The sequence below is a fragment of the Apteryx rowi genome, unplaced genomic scaffold (genome assembly GCF_003343035.1).
Source record: "Apteryx rowi isolate R43461 unplaced genomic scaffold, aptRow1 scaffold_292, whole genome shotgun sequence".
NCBI lineage: Eukaryota > Metazoa > Chordata > Aves > Apterygiformes > Apterygidae > Apteryx > Apteryx rowi.
The window spans coordinates 428,207-449,685 of record NW_020449330.1 but is presented as its reverse complement, the minus strand read 5'-3'; the positions used below and the strand labels follow the sequence as shown (position 1 = coordinate 449,685).

The 21,479-nt window shown below is 34.9% G+C and overlaps 1 protein-coding gene across 11 annotated transcripts in view; it reads right to left on the bottom strand.

Moving 5' to 3' along the window:
• The window catches only part of ATM (ATM serine/threonine kinase), an 82,593-nt gene that overhangs the window by 34,507 nt on the left and 26,607 nt on the right, over positions 1 to 21,479 (bottom strand). For all 11 annotated transcript variants that reach the window (XR_003254117.1, XR_003254119.1, XR_003254118.1 and 8 more), the window contains 17 exons: positions 21,049 to 21,124; positions 20,766 to 20,896; positions 19,291 to 19,411; positions 17,756 to 17,932; positions 16,821 to 16,990; positions 16,259 to 16,505; positions 15,547 to 15,665; positions 14,074 to 14,200; positions 12,697 to 12,896; positions 10,485 to 10,659; positions 8,663 to 8,827; positions 8,256 to 8,388; positions 5,567 to 5,662; positions 3,959 to 4,130; positions 3,389 to 3,530; positions 2,457 to 2,633; positions 1,826 to 2,003 (listed from right to left, as the gene is read on the bottom strand). Coding sequence is in view for 8 of the 11 variants with exons in the window: in XM_026069347.1 (XP_025925132.1) it covers positions 1,826 to 2,003; positions 2,457 to 2,633; positions 3,389 to 3,530; positions 3,959 to 4,130; positions 5,567 to 5,662; positions 8,256 to 8,388; positions 8,663 to 8,827; positions 10,485 to 10,659; positions 12,697 to 12,896; positions 14,074 to 14,200; positions 15,547 to 15,665; positions 16,259 to 16,505; positions 16,821 to 16,990; positions 17,756 to 17,932; positions 19,291 to 19,411; positions 20,766 to 20,896; positions 21,049 to 21,124 (2,606 nt within the window). In the remaining 3 variants the exon portion in view is untranslated. The remainder of the gene's footprint in view (positions 1 to 1,825; positions 2,004 to 2,456; positions 2,634 to 3,388; positions 3,531 to 3,958; positions 4,131 to 5,566; positions 5,663 to 8,255; positions 8,389 to 8,662; positions 8,828 to 10,484; positions 10,660 to 12,696; positions 12,897 to 14,073; positions 14,201 to 15,546; positions 15,666 to 16,258; positions 16,506 to 16,820; positions 16,991 to 17,755; positions 17,933 to 19,290; positions 19,412 to 20,765; positions 20,897 to 21,048; positions 21,125 to 21,479) is intronic.

Below are 21,479 nucleotides of genomic sequence, written 5' to 3'. Positions count from 1 at the left end.
AGTTGGCATTTACAAGTCGGTTTGCCTTTTTTGGCAGAGCATTGACTGGCACAACGTTCACACAATTTATGCTTTAAATTGCCAAGATTAACAGCTAATTCCTAGAACTTGCATTCCAGAATGAATCAAAAGGAAGATTCATGTTCAGAAACATTGAACTCTCATGTCTAACTGCTCTTTCTTTGCCACACTGTGGATTCTGCTGGAGTGGAATGAAAATTTATCTCAGTTTTCTAGAAGGATTTTTCTGTCCATTTTGGTAGGGTAAGAGTTTTTCCTTGAAGTAACAGGTAGTGACTGGATGTTTAAAAATTTTGTTTTGGCTACTGCTGATGTTATCATTTCAACTTTGGAATAAAAGTATCTTTGCACTGTTGCCTACTGCATCCCCAGCTTACCCATAAGGAAACATACAGACAAGTTGTATGCCACTTCATGTATTTGTTTATATTAAGTACTGGGAAAATTTTTCTTCTGAAGAACTGCATTTAAGGCTTTTACATTTCCTTTATATTGCTCTTATTGCCTCAGTAAGATTCTTTGCATAGAATCACAATGTTTGAAGAGACTTCTATCTTTTGCTCACTGGTTCACTGAACTAACCAGAGGTTTACAAAACTTCGAAAATCCTTTCATATTTTTTAAAGCACATTTTGGTCTACTCTGAACGCCTGAGCATATATTTGTGCAGTACTTTCCCTGGCTACTTACATGAAGGAAATAGAAAATTGTTGATACTTTTCTTTCCTACAAAGTGGGACATAAATACAAATACATCGATTGTGGAACAGCTTGTTACCTGACTCCAGAAATCTGAAAGGATACTGGTCCAGTCTTCTTGTCCAGACTAGCCAGTGTCTACAAATGTACCTTAAAACACACCTAGTACCATTAGGCTCATTTACACCACCCTTAATACAAACTGCAATACAAAGGCTTCCTTCACCTCTCTGGTAACATGGAGCTTGCATGACTTGCTTGTAAAGAGACTGCAAGACACTTTACAGACTCATTCCTTTGGTGATTTGTCACTGCAGAAGAAGGGAGCTGGAAGGTAACGCAAAGAAGCTACTGCACAGAAAAAGAATATTAACTTGAAGTTATTAGATTTGGGTTAAGTACGGGACACGCACAAATGAGACAAATCCATGATTTCAGCTCCTGAAAATGTGTGTGTACCGTTCCCACAGTCTAATACTGAGGATCTTCTCTTTTACACAGATTTGCACTCACTCCAACCACAATCTAACCTGAAAAGACACCAGCTGGCTTAATTTGCATATGCTTTGTTTCAAATGGAACTTCTTGCATTACTCAGACTCAGCCACAGTTCTTTTGGATTACAGCTCCCTTCCACTCTGCTTGTGCAGAGCAAGTCTTTTCACTGTGCAGGGAGACCATATCCAGCATTAGGCAGAAGCTCAAGCAAAGGTTAGTCTCTTTTTCAAGAGGAAAATCCAGGTGAAAACTGCCGTTATTCAATCAAACATGGGAAAAATTGAACTGTCAATTTGTCACTCTAAAAGACAGTCCACGCTTAGTCTTTCAGCATACAACATTGGATCACATCTGAATTCAGCAAGTAATAAACATTATCCAGTCGTGAATAAGGAAAGAAGCTATACAGGAGAAAGTACTTGGGTCCTGCCAATGAATAACTCCAAAATTACCGATCTCTCCAAAGAAAAATAGTGAAAAATTGGACAAAAGTTTCCAAAATTCTGTCTGCCTAAAACAAATGTGCATCATACATTTGATATCAGAAGAAGATAACTTTTTTGCAACCAGAATCCCCCTTTCATCTGAAAGAAAAATACGGCATTACCTGAATCAGAATTTGGTGGTGTAGTAGATCTACTGGATGATGAGGCAAATCTGCAACAGGCTGTAAAAAACTTCTGGATTTGCACCGACAAAAGATTTCGCCAAGATTCATTTGAGTCTTGAAGAAGGATATCATGAATCAGGTATGGAAGTAAAGTTTGACACAAGTCTGTTTTCACCTAGAACGTATATATGCACAGCAGATGCTAAGAAAAGGAACCAAACTCTCTGCTTTCTCAGCTTATCAGCACACTCAAGAGCCTACTGGTCATTCTATTTTCTTACTTTATGACAAAACTAAAAAGAAAAAAGTTATCAATTCAGACACAAAACTGGTAAATACTCAAAACAAGTATCTACTGCTTAAGAAACAACATGGAATATGCAAATACATAAAACACTCAATAAAGTTACACTGACATTCAGTTAAAGTAGTCATATAAAATTCAACTATAAGTATCTCTCAAATCTCATATTTGAAGAACATATTTTATTGGTGTCTGCAGTACCTGTATGACCATTAAAAGTAAATAGTGATTTAATAGCAGAAATCACTGTTTAATATTAACATGAGCCATCACATATTTTTGTGTATGACATTGTATAGAAGTTTATATGTAATGTAGGCTTACCTCACAGAGTGGCTTCATTAACTGCAGAATTTCATTTTGCACACCTCCACTGTCCAGTATTGAACTAGTTAGGCTCTTGATCCAGGTCTCATGACTTTCTCCCAGAGGAATCCACAGATTTGCATCATCCAAAGTTTCTGAACGAGGCTCCGTATCATTAGCTGGTACTGCAAAAAACTGGAAGGAAAACACATACACTACAAATATAAATAAATGCAACATGATCTTAAAAAAATACACTGCAATCTAGGCAGATTAAAACACATTAAATATCAACTATACTTGAATTAAGTGACAACAGTAACTTTGTTCATGCAAATGAGCAAAGTTTTGCAGGAAAGTCTGGAAATACTGAAAATAAGATTTTACCGATAATATCAACACAGCCATATCAGACATTACATTTAGGTTACCAATCAAAAGCTTGAACATTTGGAAATATCTGATTTATGGTCAATTACGCAACTTTACTTCTGACATATTTTCCAATAAGTATTTGCATCAAATGATGCTGGAATCCTGATAAAGTATGTATTAGATTACAAAGTAATCAAAAAGCATATAATAATGAAAACACGCAGTGTTCTAATGTCAAACTGGTAATTTCTTAAGAGACAGTGAGAAACCCCAAATGCTGGCATATTTGGACCTAAGAGTCCAATCCTCAAAAGATTTCCTTTACTGTCCAATTTTTTTTAATATTAGGGTTGATTTTCAGGATCAGTATTAAGTACAAAATCAGGTCTCCCTAAGAATAAATGAAATAGAAGATGTAAAAAAGCAATCATATTTGCAATAAAAAGACTAGGGTTTGGATTCAACAAAACCTATCTCTGTAAATATTTTCAAATTCACCTTTTTTTTTTTTATAATATATTTCCATTCATTTTCCCAACCTCTTATGTCATATAAATAAGGCATATCAAAAGTACCTTCTTCCTAGACATTCTGAAAGGCTGTAGATAGATTAACATGGGATCAGCTTTGTTTTTATAAATCTCCCAAAATTCACTGCCAGACTTGGTGGCTAAAATGTTTTTCAAACAGGAAACAGCAGCAGCTCTAACATCAATACTGAAAGAATAACATACACAGTGTCGTGTTATTTCATTAACATGTTTTATTTTCAATAGCACTTTCATAAATGTATGAGACAAATAATTTCACAATCGAACAACRAAGTGTGCTCCAAATCAGAAAACTACAATGACTAGGATATGCAATCTCGTATTTTGTTACAAAGCAAAGCTTCAGTATTTATGACATTACTATCCTCTGTACAAGTTAGTACTACAGCACAGAACAGGTTATCTGGCTTGAGCCTAACCAGAGAATTTCTATGAAACATCTAAGCTTGACTGGATAAATAATGTGAACCTTGAAGAAGCATGTAGTTGGGCATTAACAGATATGATCCAAAGTCTCTTTCAAAGATGTTAGTACAGCTTAATGGCTCATCTTAAGCCTTGAACTAAATAAATGAAATAAATAAGCATACTCACCAATTATCTGTCAAAGCGATATTTATTTGAGTTAACATTACGAAGACCCACTGAAGTTTTCTATCTTCAAATAGGTCCACTGCCTTAGAATCCAGTACATTTTCAGTATGCTGAAGAGCTATGGTGGAGAAGTCCATGGGACCTATTTCTCCCAAACAGCTTCCAACAGCCTCTGCAAATGCAGGTGAAGTTATGTCTTATGCACACTCAAGCATGGTCTCACCCTAAAAAGTCGTTGTCACTAATCAATTAATAACAACTTTTTTTACAACTGAGATTATTATGGGGTCAAAAACTGCAGAGATTTATAAATAATCATCTGAGAAGCATTAGGATTAAAATTTCATTTAGACAAGTTTTGCAACCTAAGACTCATAAATAATACAGTTTTTGCCATCTACCTCAATTTTCTAGAAGTGCCTATGGCTCTTGATTTTGCGGTTTAAACAGACACAGATTCGATTTTTGCTTAAATAAGGTATGTGTAAAAAACAGATAAATGCGAAAGATCGGAATAACAGCAACAAGAGACACTCATCTTTCATCTCCTAAACACATGATAAACATGAACACAGTAGCCTGTAAGCATGATAAGAATTACTACCTGCATTTTACATAAAATGATGTACCAGTATGTTCCTCACGTGCTTTCCAGACAAAGAAAACACTTTATAAAAAGAGAAGAACACATACAAGAAAAAAAAAAAGAATGACTTTGAAAATAGTCACCAAAAAAAAAGTTTCATTAGAAAGGAACCAAAATTAGATATATCTATTTCCCTGCTCCTTCCTTCATATTCGCCACATTTTGGAGCATTAGCTATCCTTGCTTGTCTGCACTTCACTGTGGCTTGAAACTTCTCAATCTTCTACAACATTCCTTTGACCACCACAGCAAATGAAGAACAAACTGAAGATATACCGGTTGCATTATGAATTAAATTTAACAAATCATCTAAGGAAACATAATGCAGAAGAGACTGAAACATACAGCTTGCAGAGGTGCTGAGCAAGAAGTTAATGCCCAAGTCAATGGGAGCTGCAGCTGCTCAGCACTTTTGAGTATCTGTTACTAGACTTTCAGACGAAAAATATACTAAGGCAAATGTTCTCGTTACTCCTGTATCTGCCTACTTTAGACATCTAACATTTGGGGAAGAGGGAATTTGGATTTTTGCTTTGGTCCTTTGAACGAAATGTTAGGTGCTCAATGTAATTGGTGAGAAGAATTTTAATAGTAGAGAAAATGTTTTAAGATGGCCAACACTTATTTTAAATTCCACTAAAATATGCCTTCCAAATTTTCAGAGAAGTTCTCTTCATTTTTTCTGATTATTTTTCAGTCTAAGAAAGTGACCCATATAATGGTAGATGACTCCTTTTTCTTGCCAATAGGAGATACCAAGGTGTAAATTGATGACAATTTACATTATTAGTCAAAGCTGTAAAATATAGTCACTGAAAAGAAGAATATCACCCATTTGGACATCCCTGATGGTTACCTCTGGCAGCAATGGCAAAATAGCTGTGGGAAATACCATTGAGCACAGTTACAAACCTGGGTTTGCAATGACAGCCCTAGGACACCTGTGGGACTAATCAACTTACCTAGCACAGCTTTTTCCCCTGTATGGTTGACTGCCATCTTGGACAGCTGCAGTAAGCTCACCACCAGCTTCACTATGGCAGAGTCTTCTGGGTTTTCTATCATTCAGAAAGAAAAGTAAACCCACAAAACATCATTGTGTTATTTGTAATGAGAACGTATTAGAAGAAAACGCTGCTTTAATAACTTGCACCTACAAATGTCAACATGCATTATTAATGTTGAAGCAAGTTGGTATTAAACAGTTCATAATAAAAATTATTCATTTTTCCTATTCATCACATCTTGAAAAAATTTCTACTTGTAACTTTGACTATACCAAAGAATCCCCATAACTAGAACATACAAATGCTATTTTCAGTGTTTTGCTGTAGAAATAATAATTACATACATGAAATATTACCATCARTTAAAACAACAATATTATTCAAAACACAGTGAAGTCGTACTACATCACTCCAGTGACAGCACTCAAGCTAATATCATCAGTGACTGTTCAAAACCTGATCCCAGGAAACATCCCAAAACAACACTTTCTGCCTGCAAATTCACAGCCCTCAGCATCAGCTAAAAAATTGTATTCAACATTTGAAGGCAACTAATAAATCTTGTCTAACAGAATGTAAAGAAAAAAAAAAAACATCTTCTCATTCACTCAACTGTGAGTGTGAATGCAAAAATGTCAAATTTCATAAACATACTGATGGCTGCTGAAAAAATAATTAGTAGACCTTGTTTGGCGTTCATAAAAACTACTGTTAGTTTTTAAAAAAATATGTATTTTAGATTTGAGTCATAATTTGGTAGATTCTTCAAAGTCTGTACAAGTGGCATCAAACACACATAGAATAACTAATGAGGCCTGCAAACCAGTTCCTTGATCACCTACATACTTCACTACACTTCAAAAAATGTATTATAAAAATTTAGTGGTAGGACTGTTACTGCCTATAATTACCATTTTTTACTACTTACATACTAGTTTTTATTTACCTAATTACCTTTGCAAAATCATAAACTCTTTGCCAAACTATAAACGCTATATTTCCATGTATATTTGCTGCCTGAGGTCTTTTTTTTTTTTAGTAAATATTTCAAACGAAATATTTTTGTTCTTTCCAGGAACAGGGCCTAGGAAAAAATATGATGATTTGCCTATCTAAAAAAATTAAAAGAAAAATGTAGCAATATTTTCTCTGAAAAATCCCTGTTGCTCTAATGTTTGGAATTGAAACCTGAAATTGCATTTATGCTTGTTTTATGCCTTTGGAAAAATGAATGCACATGTGGCCAAACTGCAGTAGTTATTTCTTAAATGTATCTTTCAGTCTACAGTTTTATAGCCTTTATCACTGACTGGATTTTTTTCTTATTTTTAACACCTGAAATCAATCAGGTCAACCCAGGAAAAAAAAAAGTTATTTTAAAGTGCTTAATACAGATTTTTAGTAAAAGGCACAGTCAAGGCAATGGGCCCATTGAGCCAGCTTGCATGCCTCCAACAGTGCAAGACTAAGCACTTCTCAGTTTCAGCTGATCAGCAGACTGGGGATTTCTGAGATCTTCTTACCTAATCCTATCTATGAGATATGGCTAACTCCTTTTAAAGCCCATTACACTTCTGATCTCCACAATACGTGGCAGGAAGTTCCATGATATAATTGTATCTTGTTAGAGAAAGAGATGTTCCTCCTCTTGTTGTCCACTTGCTTCCAGATGCTTTAATCGGTTCTTGTATTGTGGTAAATGTGGTAGCTGCTCCCTGTTCAGCTTCCTCATACCATTCATCAGTTCATTAACCTGTCTGTATTCCCCTTCTATCTCTTTTCCAAGCGTACAAGGCCTAGATTATTCAGGTGCTCCTCTGACAGAAGTTGTTCCATGCAGGCTTGTTGCCATTTTACTAATTCTCTTTGCAAGAGAATTTTGAGATTAAAATTGCAAATAATATTCCAGATGTGGGGACATAATGCACTTACACCACAGCCTTATGACAGACTACTATTCTTCCCCATGTTTTACTTTGTACTTATTTACAGTGAATTACATCAGCTCTTTTTATCTTCCAGTCATTTGGTAACACAAGCAGACAAAGACCTGATGTAGAGGAGAAAAGTGAAATGGTCTGGTACAAGCATCTGAAAATCAAAATAGGAATGAACTGGGTCTGGACTAAGGGGTAAAAACAGTAGGAAAAGAACACTGGGTGAGGTTCAGATAAGCTAAATCCTACCATTTTCAAACTTCAGTGAGGTTTACTTCCAAAAATACTGTGCCTTTAATAGAATCTTACTGTGCCTTTAATAGAATCTAGCTTCATAATACTTGAGAGATTCATGTACAAGGAAACTCATTAAGTAGCTGTAAAGCAACATACTTATATAAGATATTATACATATTCTGGTCATTCGCAATCGTACATCTCCCATTCAAAAACTGGAAGGATATTTTATCATCTCTGTCACATAACACGTTTTATAATATTTATAATATGCTCTGTAAGAGATATTTCAGATTTTGCATCAATAATACATGCCATTCTGTTACGCTTTAGAAGTTATAATACAGTCACATTGCTAAACATAAAAAAAAAGAGAACAGTAAAACATTCGATGCCAAATTAGAATTGGGTTATATGGCTACACATCTAAAACAAGATACAGAAAAAATAAAACAATCAGACATCTGTACCCTGGAAATATTTCAGGAGATCCTTCATCTGATCTTTATATTGTTCCAATTGTTTGCGTAAATCATACAGTCCTTCAAGGCGTGTTAAGGGCAGTGAATCACAGACACTAACTGAGAGAAAGTGATTAATTTCCTGCAAAACAACATTTTTTATTAAGCATATATAGCATACAAATAAAGGCTTCAAGAGAAGACATGCTTCTCAGCAGTTCACAATGTGGATATTAACAGATGCAAAGTAGGAATGGAGACCTACCAGCATCCCAGTTTCTGAAACAGGAACAAAATAATCCACATGTCTAATTTAAATCTTTCTCAATTACATCATATAACTAGAAAATTGTTTTTCATTCAAAAGTTTGCATTACAGCCACTATGCTATGAGATATAATTTAAAATACAATTACCTCCAAAAGAGAATATGCTCCTTTGCTGTATTTTATTTTCTGTTGAGTTGCTCGCAAATCTTTAAAAGCAGGATATTCAGGAAAAGGATCTAAGCATTTGATTGCTTGGTACAGATTTTCATTATCCTTATTATCTATCACCAGGTACTTCAACAAGCCTAGGACCTGAAAATAAAAAGTAAACAGAAAGAAAAGAGATAAAGAAACATCTTTGAGCCGTATCCCTTATTTAGGTTACAAAGTTTGTATTCTCCTAAGCTCCATTAAGCTGACAACTCTATAAGAAGATTAGCAAGATAATTTATTTAAACTATTAAACATTATAGAATGTTTAGAGGCATGCAGAAATTACAGATACATGCTAAAAGGGTGAGGAGTTTTTGCCATTCCCCCTCCCAAATGGACATCAAAGCTTTTATTATTACAAACTGCAGTTTCATTCTCTTCGTCTTTAAATGAAGTTGATTTCAAATATTGGAAATATTCTGCAGAGTCAGCCACACACTGCACCCAAGCAGTCCTTCTGATGTTACTAGGGCTTTATTATTTTTACAAACTTTAGTGCTGGTAACTTTGAATCCTGGCAACTGCCTAAATATCATGATTTACTGCCCAAACCACTGAACTCTGAGCATTTGTTCTGGGACAGATCTACAATTTAAACAAATGCCTGCTAAAGGGGTAACATACTTTCTCTGCAAAAATGCTGCCTTTGTGCTTTACTTACTAATCAATGTAACTGGATATTCAATCCAGGCAGCTTTGAGGAGTCACCAATTTAAATTATGAGGTTTTTATCTGGGGACCTGAACTTACCTGAAAAAAGATCAACTACCTTCCATTCAATGCTAGAAGAAAAACTACCAGAAGAACCTGAAAAGCGATCACACACTAGAGGAAGGCCTTCTCTGCAGAACAAGTATGACATGGAAAGGTTTCATATTTAACAGCAGCACCAGTTTGGAGAAGTTCCTGCCCTCCCCACCTTGTTTCTGCCCAAAGACGCCATGGTACGTTGCCTTTGCAGTTGTGCAGGTACAGCTGTTTGCACAGACATATCTGATCATGGAGTTTCCAGTAACAATTTGTTCCATAAGCAGCTGAAATAATGAAAACTGTTTTTTGTACATATTTGTTCTTTGACTACTAGACACCTTCCCCTTCCCAAGGTTTCCATCATATTTCCTGAGAAATCTTCCACAAGGCAAGAAACAACTGTGCTGTGGCTAGCAGAGAGCTCTGCGGGTAACTGCGCGGCTGGTTGATGTGCTTGTACTGATTAGCTAACTGGCCATCACTAGCCGTTTACAAATGCCTAGGTCCTGCCTTTCTTTTATTTAGTGGTGCCACTGATTTGGTGTCTCTCCTCTGCTAAAGTAACAACTTCTACAAAACTCACCTGGAGATTTTAAACCACTTCCAAATTTGTCTGAAAGTGGCCCACAAATTCAAAGCACACATAAAAGACAGTATGACAGCATTAAAGTTCTTTACGAGATCATTTTAAAAAGAACACTTTTTTATAGGCTAAGTACATACAGAATTAGAAAGTGATACAGTAATCTCAACAATTATGATGAAAATACATCTCAATCACTGCTTTAAAGCCATAGAAATTACTTAAATACAGAACACAGTATCTGTCATAATAGAAGTACCAACGGTAAAGACACATTTACTTAAACAACTAAAGATATACTGTTACATCCCAAATAACGCTTTTGATATAAATCAAAATGGATAAAGATATCTGGTTTATGACAGTGAACAAAAGCTAACAGACAAGGAATAAACACAAACAGCAACTGCAAATCAAAACTACCTGTTGCTGAATCGCAGGCTGGTCCACAGCAAGAGGTATTAGGGTTCCTACAATAACATGAAGGTGGCTCTCTAGAGCATCATTGCAACAGGTGACCGCTGTGTGGCAAAGATGATGAAGAAGATCACAACAGAGTGAAAAGCTGCGCATGGATATGTCTCTGATAATAATGGGTCTGCCATGGGAAATACAAAAGTGAAATTAAAGAAATATAAATTGTCATTATCTCAAGTATTAACCTATTATACAACAGGGAAGAATAGGGGAAAGAGAGGAATATAAATAATCATTATAGGAGGAAATGATTCTGAACTAAAAATCATCAACACAATCAGCTCTAAGGATTTAGCTGAGAAGACCTAGGAAAATTGAATCACACGTTCTTTTCACAGAAGTTAAGTGTATCAGTATAAAAATACTTAAACAGGGTCAAAAACATAAACAAACATATTCCCAAAGGGGAAAAAAAATCTAAAAAGGTTTCTAGATTATCATTTGTTAAAACAATTTTGACATAAGGATAACAAAATGGAAACTCTCCCTCTGCATCCCTCTCTCTTTCACATAACCATTACCAAAAAAAAAAACCCTTGAGGTTCCAAAGGACCTCTAGAGTTCATCTGTGGTCCAACTTCCTGCCCAAAGCAGGGTCACCTTCCAATTCAAACCAGGTTCTCAGGGCCTTGTCGAGCTGAATCCTGACACTCTCTGAGGATAGAGAATCCACAGCCTTTCTGAGCAACCTGTTCCAGGATCCAAATATTCTCACTTGGAGAATCTTTTTCCTTATGTCCCACCAGAATTTCCCTTACTGCAACTGGCGGCTGCTACCTCTTGTCCTTTCACTGTGCAACTCAAAGAGGAGTCTGGCTCCACCTTCTCTGCAAAACCTCTTCCCCCTCCAGACAGTGCAGGGCAGAAATTAGATCAACCCCACTTATCACACTGGGGGTCTCCCACTCGACCGCCCACAGTTTGTCCATACCTCTCTTGTACTGGGGTGAGGGGCCCGCTACTGGACAGCAGTCCCAGATGCAGCCTCCCAGGAACCACACTTCCCACAACTTGCCTGCTACACTCCTGCCAGCACAGCCCAGCATGCGGTTAGCCTTCAGTGGTGAAAAGGCACACTGCTAACTCACATTCAGCTTATCCTCCAGGACTCTCTGGTCCTTTTCTGCAAAACTACTTTCTAGCCAGTCAGCTCCCAAGCCTGAGCTGATGCATGAGGTTATTCCATCCCGGGTGTAACACTTGGGCATTGTCACTGTTGAACTTCACGAAATACCCATTGGCCCACTCCTACAGCTAGATGAGGTCCCCCTTGCCCTCCAGTGCCTCAACCATTCCCCCCAGGTAGGTGCTGATCACAATAGTAAGCCTGATAATAATGGCATTTACTATAAAATCTACATCTCTCTGCAATACTTCAGGGTATGAAATGCTTCCAGAAAGCAAAGCAATCAACTTCCACTTAATGACATTTAGGCGAATAACTGTCTTGGAAATCCAAAGCTAAACCACAAATAAGAAAGTATCTCTATTCCTCATGGAAGGTAAGAATCTTTAGGTAAATTTTAAGGTTGATGCAGTACTGGTTTTCTCAATCTGAAAACAAGCTAAAACAACATGTATTGATTTTCACTTGTTTTGTTAGTTGCTGATAGATGAGAATAGAAATGTTAATGCTCTTAATTACCTCAATCAGCATATTTTATTTCAAATATGCTTACTTTGCACTTAGTTCCACAATTTCCTTTATTCTCCATGTCCTTTGAATGCGCAAATACTCCTTCCTATTCAGTCACCAAAATCTCCTAACTCTTATTTCCTGTAACTAATTTCCTGTAATTTCCTAAACTCCTAATCTCTATAATCTGATTTCCTGATACAAATATGAAATTCTGCACTATTGTAAACACTTAACTACAAGGATAGCACAAAATAGTCCTCATTTTACTAAGAGTTCTAAATTTAAATGTCCAAATTATCAAAGAAAGGCAATTTACAAACTCCACAAGACCATTTTTTGTGATTCTAAGGATTTGGAGTACAGTCTAGAAAGAAGATCCATAATCAGTTGACAGTCACACACATTTTTTGACTACTTTCTATACATGAATTAGCATCTACTAGCAATAATGAAATGTAAGGTTAGGACAGTAACAAGGCTGCAGAGACAAAAAGAATAAGAGGTAATCAATATATTTACCTGCTGTTGATATGGTGTATCAGGGTATAAATTACGTCTCGGAGGACAAAAGCCCATGCTCCTCCTAAACCATCCTTTATCTCTTTAAGTAACAGACTAACAAACAAATGATAAATTATAAGAACTCTGTGTTTCTTGTAAATGTTGTTTGTATCTGATGCTTGCTTACAAAGGGCCAGAAGAATTTTCTGGAATGAATCCTAAAAATGAACAGAACTGCTAATAAAAAGATAATTCATAATGCCAATACCAATATACTTTGCATCAAGAAAAAATCCTAAGCAATAGAGATATGTACTTTTTTAAAGGACATAGGCAAAAGGGCTTACTCATTTTTACTGTTAGAAACAAATAAAAAGGCAATGCAGAAACCAGTTCTCCAAGGAGGGGTATAGGCCCTTTAACTCTAAATTTTTTTTTTTTTTTTTACATGAGAAAAATTATGCCTATATTTCAGAAAACCAAAGGGTTATGGCAGTTTTCATCTACAGTAGAAACATGAAATGAAAACCATAAAAAAGATCAGGTAGTGTTTCAGGCTATATTCCTTCAAACACAACATTCATATGTACAAAATGTAAGATGCTTTCATAGAATATGAATACAGATTGTAACAGTTAAATCTATACTCTTAAGAAAAAACCCATCCTATCTTTAAGTACTAGGTATGGTTGTGACACATTTTAAGAGAATTTACTCCACTGGCTGGCAATACTAACTTTTACATTCTTAAGTTTTAGACAAACTTGCTTCAGAAAAAGGTTTTTTTCTTATTCTTTAGATTGTTCGTGAATGGGCAAAGTAAGTTGTATCCTTCCCAACATATGTAATAAAAGAGCATAAACTTTAAAGTGATAGGTTTCAATGGAATGATGCTCGAGAAGGCAGGAATACGTTTATGATCTATTGCGAGCACAGTATTGTTTTATCTATCTTCCTACTGGCTGTTAAAAATGGGAAATGAAATGTCTAAAATATGAGAAACTAAAACATCACACTTAGTAAGGGAAGCAATCTTTAACATTTTAATTGTAGTTAGTATTTAGACAAAATTGTTCAAATGTAAATTCAGACTTATGCCAAAGAATAACATGACTCTAAATTACATCGGGTACATACAGATTTCTCCAACCTTTAAAATATTTCTATTTGTATATATAACGCAATTATACTTTAAGGATGTAATTTTTGTAAGGCTACTTTGCCCCCAAACTTAGGACTTCTTCCTTTTCAGAATGCAAACAAGAGAACAGAAAGATTTCTGAGGTTGTACTTATCCCCATATATATATGATGAAAACGCTTAATTAAACCAAAATCTATCTATAAAAGGAATGTTATACACTTAAAAAAAAAAAAAGTATCATGACATACTTACAGGGCTTTTAGAAAGAACTGCTACGAGACTTTTTAATTTGCTTTTATGACAATTGCTGATATAGTCCAAGGTTGCCTTAATCACATAAGATGGAAAATGAGGAGGATTAGGAGCAGGATCCAGTTCCCTGAATGAATAAAAGCAGTGTGTTATTTTTCCCAAGAATCAAAGCTTGTGTGTTAAATAAAATAGTCTCATTAAATAAAAAGGTAATTCCTGGGAAACCTTTTCTGCTTTCAGTGAGAGGTACAAAAAGTATCAGGAAGGCYACATACTTGTTACTTTCTGTTGTTCTCTGACCACGTTTGGCAGTTTTGTAAGTTGTACTTTCTTTGATATTCTTTATTATTTTTTGAAACATAATATGATAAAAAAAAACAAATTTATCTCATCTAAGATATTTCATAGGAAAATCTAATTGCAAGTCACGGCAAAGCTTCTGTATTTCATAATTCTCAGAACAATGTGGTTAAGGAAGTAAACAGAAATGTCTGAGAAGAGAGAACACATCCCCACCATAATGAAAGGGATAGGCAACTTTTCTGGGACCTTGAAGAGAAAAAACATATATTATGATAGTAACAAAACAGTAAAAGCTAAGTTTCATGATTCTTATCCTTACCATTCCATTCTTCGAAAGAAAAATTTTGGTTTCAAGCAGACACCAGGACGTCTGTAAATAAACTCACTGAAACAATTCTCTTTTATGAAGTTCTGAAAACCTTGGTGTTTAACTTTGGTGAAAATCTGCATAGTTGAGAAATGCTTTGCTTGCTTTTAATGTTATATTTCTACATTAAAAATATCTCCTTAAATTACTTCAGGCAGTGTAATTTTTTTCCTGATAGCTTGTATCTAAACACAAAAATCTTACAAAATTATTTCCTGATATAATTATATAAATAGTGATATTTTTAGGTAAAAAGTATGGAGTGAAAAGCTCATAAAAATGAAGATATTTGGGTCATTAAGATATTTATATTAATTAGGAATTCAGTAGTTTATTTGGCACTGGTTAAGCAACCTCCTTACCAAAGGCAAGGGCTGCCACTATAAGAACTGTTAGGAAAGGTAATGACTTCTCAGTGACTTCTAAATATTTAAAGACCTTTAAAAGAAAGATTTGAATTTACAGACATTAAAATCTGACCAATTTTACAGAGAGGGTAGTTCCATACTAGTTTGAACTGATCTAAATTGGCATAGCCACAGCCCGCATCAGCAACATATAACAGAATTCTCTTGTCCACCTACTTATTCTTTCCATTAACTGAAGCATTACAGAGGGATTCTCCTTACTGACGTTAGGGAATAATGATGTGAGAAAGTATGCCGATAATATGTTATTATTAATGAAAATAAATCGTTTAAGTCTCAACTTCATAGCCATTTCTTCTTATGCCTGAAGGGCACGTTTTAATCCACAATKTTATACCACTATGATCAGTGCTTTAAAAATCTACAAGTCCATACCTTATGTATTTACTTAGATGAGCTCCTTCTGCTGCATTGGTGTCAGGTGGTTCATGTAAGGTCATCAACAGTTCAACCACAATCTCTGATAAGTTACTATGAGATAAACTGTCAATTTGCTAGAGGAGAAAAATAATGTTTTAATAAAAATAAAATTAACTAAAATAATTTAACACTTCTTTTCAAGTAAAACTATTTTCTTTTGTCTATCTGTTGAATTATCCATGACATACTATTCATTTAGAAATTATGCCTGGTTAGATCTCATCTACGACAACCACAGGTAGAACATAGCATTTTCTTGCTTTCTGTATCTGAAAACCCTTTTTATGGTAAATTTTACTACTAGTTCTAAATACAGAGTCTGCCTCTGGGGAAGAAGGAGGGTCTTCATGAAGTATTAATGAAATATTTTGCAAGTAAGACACAAAGAGACATTTGACAGGGGTACTCAGGGATGTATAACGAATGTAAGGATTTTTTTTATTACATTCTGAAAAGCATTAAACTTCAAGTCAACTGTCTGCCTGTAAGATGCTACTGATTACCTGCTTCAAAAAACTTTGGATAAAAATTATCTTAGTTTGGCTTTATTATAGTAATGCTCTTATGCCCATGAACTCAAGTTATTTACATTTTACAGAATACAAAGAAGTTTCTTTCAGGTCTGTTAAGTGCCATACAACTCAATTTATACATTTAAAACAGATACCTGTTTTCCTAAGCAATTTTCATCCTTAAGCATGTCGTAGACTTTAGAAGCTGTATCTCTTTGCTCTGCTACTTCACTCTTTCCATGGCTTTCATAGGCAAAATATGGGAGGATATTCACAAGTATCTTTGGAAAACAATCTGCAAGAACCTGCCTCCAGTCTTTTTCAATCGTGTTGGCAAGTGATTTCACATCTCCAAATTGACTTCTAATCACCAGGTGTGGAACCAAAACTTTATAACAAGACCTACATGTAGTAAATACATTTTCAAAATGTCCTTGAACTGCACATTTATTTTTGAAAAAATCTTATTTTTCAACCATACTATAGTAGAAACTACTCCTCTACATAATTAAACTAGTTACGTCTGTTTAGCTACTGCTATACAATAAATCTTACAAGTATAAATATAACACATAAGATACTTGGAACACATTTTAAAAGCTCTCAATATGCACTTCCTACAACAAAATCATGTTTCATTACTACTTTAGAAATTTGAAACCCTGTGTCACATTCGTAAATAAATCTAGATAAACTGCTCCCATATGGCAAACTTACCTGTAGAATTCCTCAAGACTTGTACAGTTCAGAAGAACATAAGGAAAAGTAGACAGGCTATATCCACTGTCATTTATTTTCAGCCACTYCATCACCAAATAGTCTAAATGTGATGTCATGAAGTCCACTATATTTTTATAGCCAAAAATGTCAGATACTTTTTTCAAAACCTGTGCATTAAATAAGATTATAAAGTAGCATCCAGGGTACATGATACTATGGTATATTAAAAATATTATATCTCCATGTCCTCCCCCAAACCTTTTAATGAGTATTTGTATAACTCATCTTCTATTTAGCATAAACTACTTTTGTATTATTTGTATCGTCGTATCTTCTAAGAGTGTAATCAGGAACTAAACTCTCCCTGTGAGAAGTGGTATGCAAAAACCAGACAAAGAATACATATTTTTCAGGGTAGAGACAAGCAGCAATAAGTAGAAAGAAGAGGTAAAAAGAAGAGGTGAAATACACTGAAAAATGACCAGCATGATAGGCTGCAGTCTGAACAGCAATTATTTCAGTTTGTCCTTGTGAATTGCAAAACAAAAATTCAGAAGAAGCATACCATTTTTCAATATACTGCATTTATTTTACAAGTTTTTCACAATGAAAAACTAGTTTTACTTCCACTGGCTAGAAACATTTTCTTAAATGAGCTCTGAAGTCTTTAATGTGATCTCTAATGTATTTTAGGCCTGTGCTTTTAACATACAGGATTTACAATTAAAATTGATATTTACAATGTCAACATTTCCGTGTTAACACTATATAGATTATTAAATACAAATATCTGAATGAATTTGTAATCAAGTCCCACATTAGCCATTCTTTGCATTAAAAAATGTAACAATCTTCAACATTTCCAAAAGTATAATTCCAACTTTGCTTTGCTTAATTTATAGCCTAAATATAAAAGGGAATTTTATACTTGCCTTTTTCACAAGGTGAGGTTCTAATCCGTTCTCTTTCATAGACTGGCAAATAGCAAACAAAGCTTGCTTTTCACATACTGGACTGCAGCACAGAACCATAGTTATAAGCATCAACAAAACTGCTTTCCTATTACACTGTTCGTCCAAAAGATCTTCAGGACTTGCATCACCACTGACCTTCAGTAAGCAATAATGAAGAATTTATATAAACACTACGTCAAAGCAAATCTCTCAATTCATAAAGGATGAACACTGATGAAAATCTTGCTTTGGTAGCTTAAAAGTTACTTCCCTCAAGTTGTCTGCTCTGCTCCTCAACCAAAAGTTACTGCCTTCAGCGTGTCAGCACAAGAAAACACTTCCTTGTATCTCATACACTCTAATTCATATAGCAGCATCTTTGTCTTCTTCATTTATCAGCAGTTTAAACAAAGGCAACACACTTAAAAAAGAAATGACTGAAGCACTGACAAGTCTTCTGCTTCTCTGCAAAATTTACTGCCTCCAAAACAGGCATGACAGCAAGATTTTGCCTAAGTTTTTTAACCATTCCCAAGAATAACATTTATATCAGCATACTAGAAATAACATAAACCTCTAATGCAAATAGGAAAGACCTATCTTGTAATTCAAATGCAATTCTTCTCCTCCTAAGGCACGGTGTTGATAAGTGATTAATATTCAATAAAATAACATGGAAGTGCAACGAAAGGATAGCAGCTAAAGAAAGATAAAAGGGAGCAAAGGCAAAAGAACAGGGAAGAGAGGCAACAGAGATGAGATGAGATGACACAGAAAAAGAGGGACGAGGCGACAGAAAGACAAAATGAGGCGACAGCCAGGGTGACAGGACAGAGAGCCAAGACAACATAAAGAGACTACATGACAGGAAGATGACAGAGTGATGGAGGCAAAACATTACGGAAAATGTACATGACAGTATGGCTAACAAGGAAAAGTGAAGCATACTAATAGAAAAATTAATAGCTACAGAAATTCTGCAGTAATATACATTGCTGCATGTGCAGTCATTGCACTAAAGTAAAATTTTTCCTTTCCTTGAATCTTCTTCCGAACCTTTTAATTTTTAAAGTAAATTTTGGTTTTGTGAAAATCACTGCTCTAATACCACTGGAAACATGATCTCTCTAACATTTACAAATCTGTTTTTACACTATACAGAACTGGAGGTCACGTTGCCTCCTATTCTCTATTTAAACGTTGCCTAGAATTCTGAGGCTACACTTTTCTTTCTTCCTAAGTGTTACTGTAGTAAAACAAACAACAACAATTAGTATTAAGCAGAAGAGCGGTCTGGAACCTACTCTAAAAAAGTTTACAAATTTGTCATGTGGGGAAAAAAGTGACTGACTAGATAAGTTAGGGATTTTCTGTCTACCACCTTGTTTCACCACCTTCAGATTATCAAAAGTCCAGAAGAATTAATGTTCTTAAAAAACTAAACACGTTCATTTTAAAAATCATCTTAAGCATAACCTGAAAGTTAGGCATAACTAATGACTAGATCTTGGTACCAGATTTCTCATTCCTTCCTGAACTCTGAGATATGCGTTCTCAAAAGCCTTTTGCTGGAGCTTCAAAGGAAGAGGTTTCAACAATCCAGAAGAATCTCTCCATTTCACATCTTGAAACAAACTTGGAACAAGAACAATAATTATTAGCATAAAATTTCATCTACAAAATTACTGCATATTGTACACAGCAAAAAATAAGATTCTGCTTTTCTGAAAAATCCCAATTTTCTTCTTAACTTTCTTGTACAACAATCTTTCCTTCCTCTCCCTCAAACAGTGCCAATAACAGTAAAAATATCTGCTGGGGCAACACGGCAGAGGATAGCCTGAAAATAGAAATCTTTTGCAATCTCTGACAGTGCAGGAAACCAAACTTCAACTGTCCATCACAGTGTAATCTTCCATGTCAAGTAGTACTATGGGAATATATTTATGACATACATATGTATGTATAGAGTTTCTCAAAGAATTTAATTTTTGCAGATAAAGGCCCAACCCACTTTGCTTTATATAACAAAAATGGGAACATTATAGTGGGTCACACCATAGGCTACTCTAGCCATTTCTAAGTGACTGATAGCAGATAACTAAGAAAGATCACTATATACTTGCTTTGTATGTGTAATTCCCCTGAATATATGCCAATATTTGAATACAGGCAAGCTAGCCACATCACAAGTTAGAAGCGCTGACAGTATTTAATAGTCCTCAATGATTTCCTCCTTCATGAATTTGTCCAGTTGCTTTTTGAACCTATGTAAACTTCAGACATCCAGATAATTTGTGAAACTCCTTGCCACAAGATAACTGAGTGGTGTATGAAGAAAGTAAACCACATTTTCTTTGAATCTTGAACCTATTAGTTTTCATTTGATGCCCCCTAATCTTTAAACTGGAAAAGGTAGCCAGTCTTCACTTCGTTCTGCTCAAGATTTTGTAGACTTATGCCTCCCTCCTGCAATTCAACGCTACTTCATGCTGAAGGATTCCAGTTTATACAACCAATAGCTGTGTGGAAAGTATTCCATACTTCTGAATATCCTTTCTCCTTTATATCCTTTCTGAGATATTGGGGAAAGAACTGCACACAGTATTCAAAACACAGGATCCCTTGAAATAGTTTTTACATTACACAAAGTATATAATCTATTTCTACATGATAAATAACTATTTCATATTCAAGTTTTGCATAACAAATTTAGTATGAAATTTACTGTCATACATAGTAAATACATATACTATCATATATAGTATATATATTGCACAGAATACTGCAAATGTAGACAACCTTTGAACACTTTAACCAAAGTAACTTGGTAGGAGCCTAAATTCCCTCAAGATTAAAGCTACAAAAGTACTGAAAGGAGCAGTTATACAGGGACAAAAGCAAGTCCCAGTCATGCAAAATTAACTGTTACTCTTAAACACAATTATTTCATTTCCTAAGTAAACAGAAAAAAGATCTACCCTATTACCTGGTAATTGACTTTGCAGCAAGAATGCGAACTTGATGGTTACTATCTGCGAGAAAACGTGGAAAAGCGTCACTGACAGGAATATCTTTATTTATTACATTAAGGATAGCCCACTTTGAACAAGGATCAGCCTGAAAAAAAATGAATATTATGGTTTAAAATATACAGAAGACTTACAATGAAATACACACTGATATATGCAAAAGCTCTTTAGATACCATTTTCAAGCACACTTTAAATATATACTTAACATGCTAATAAATGTCAGAAAAGCAGGGCTTACTTCAAGCAAGGCTTTCATGCAGTTTAAAAGGGCCAATCTTACTGGTGCTGTGCATTTCCCTTCTTGAGCTAAATGCCTAAAATAGGAAACATTTGAATGAAAAAGGTGCCATCAACTTAAAGAAAAAGTCTAACAAATTAGTTTCTGCTACTTATAATTCATTCTTTTGCACCAAATTTTGTGCATATTTTTTATTTTAGATTTTCTGTTTTTATTGGCAGTCTACAATTTCAAACAATATCCATTTTTAGTTGCTGAAGTTATCACTTGTTTTAATTGCTGATCCATTTCAGACTATGATCAGTCTTGGAAAATAAACACCAGTGTGTTGTTTATTTCTATAAACTATCTGAAGGACTATAAGATTCTTTGATACAAATACAACATGAAGCAGAAAATCTGGAAAGTTTAATGCTGGAGAGAGAAAAGCA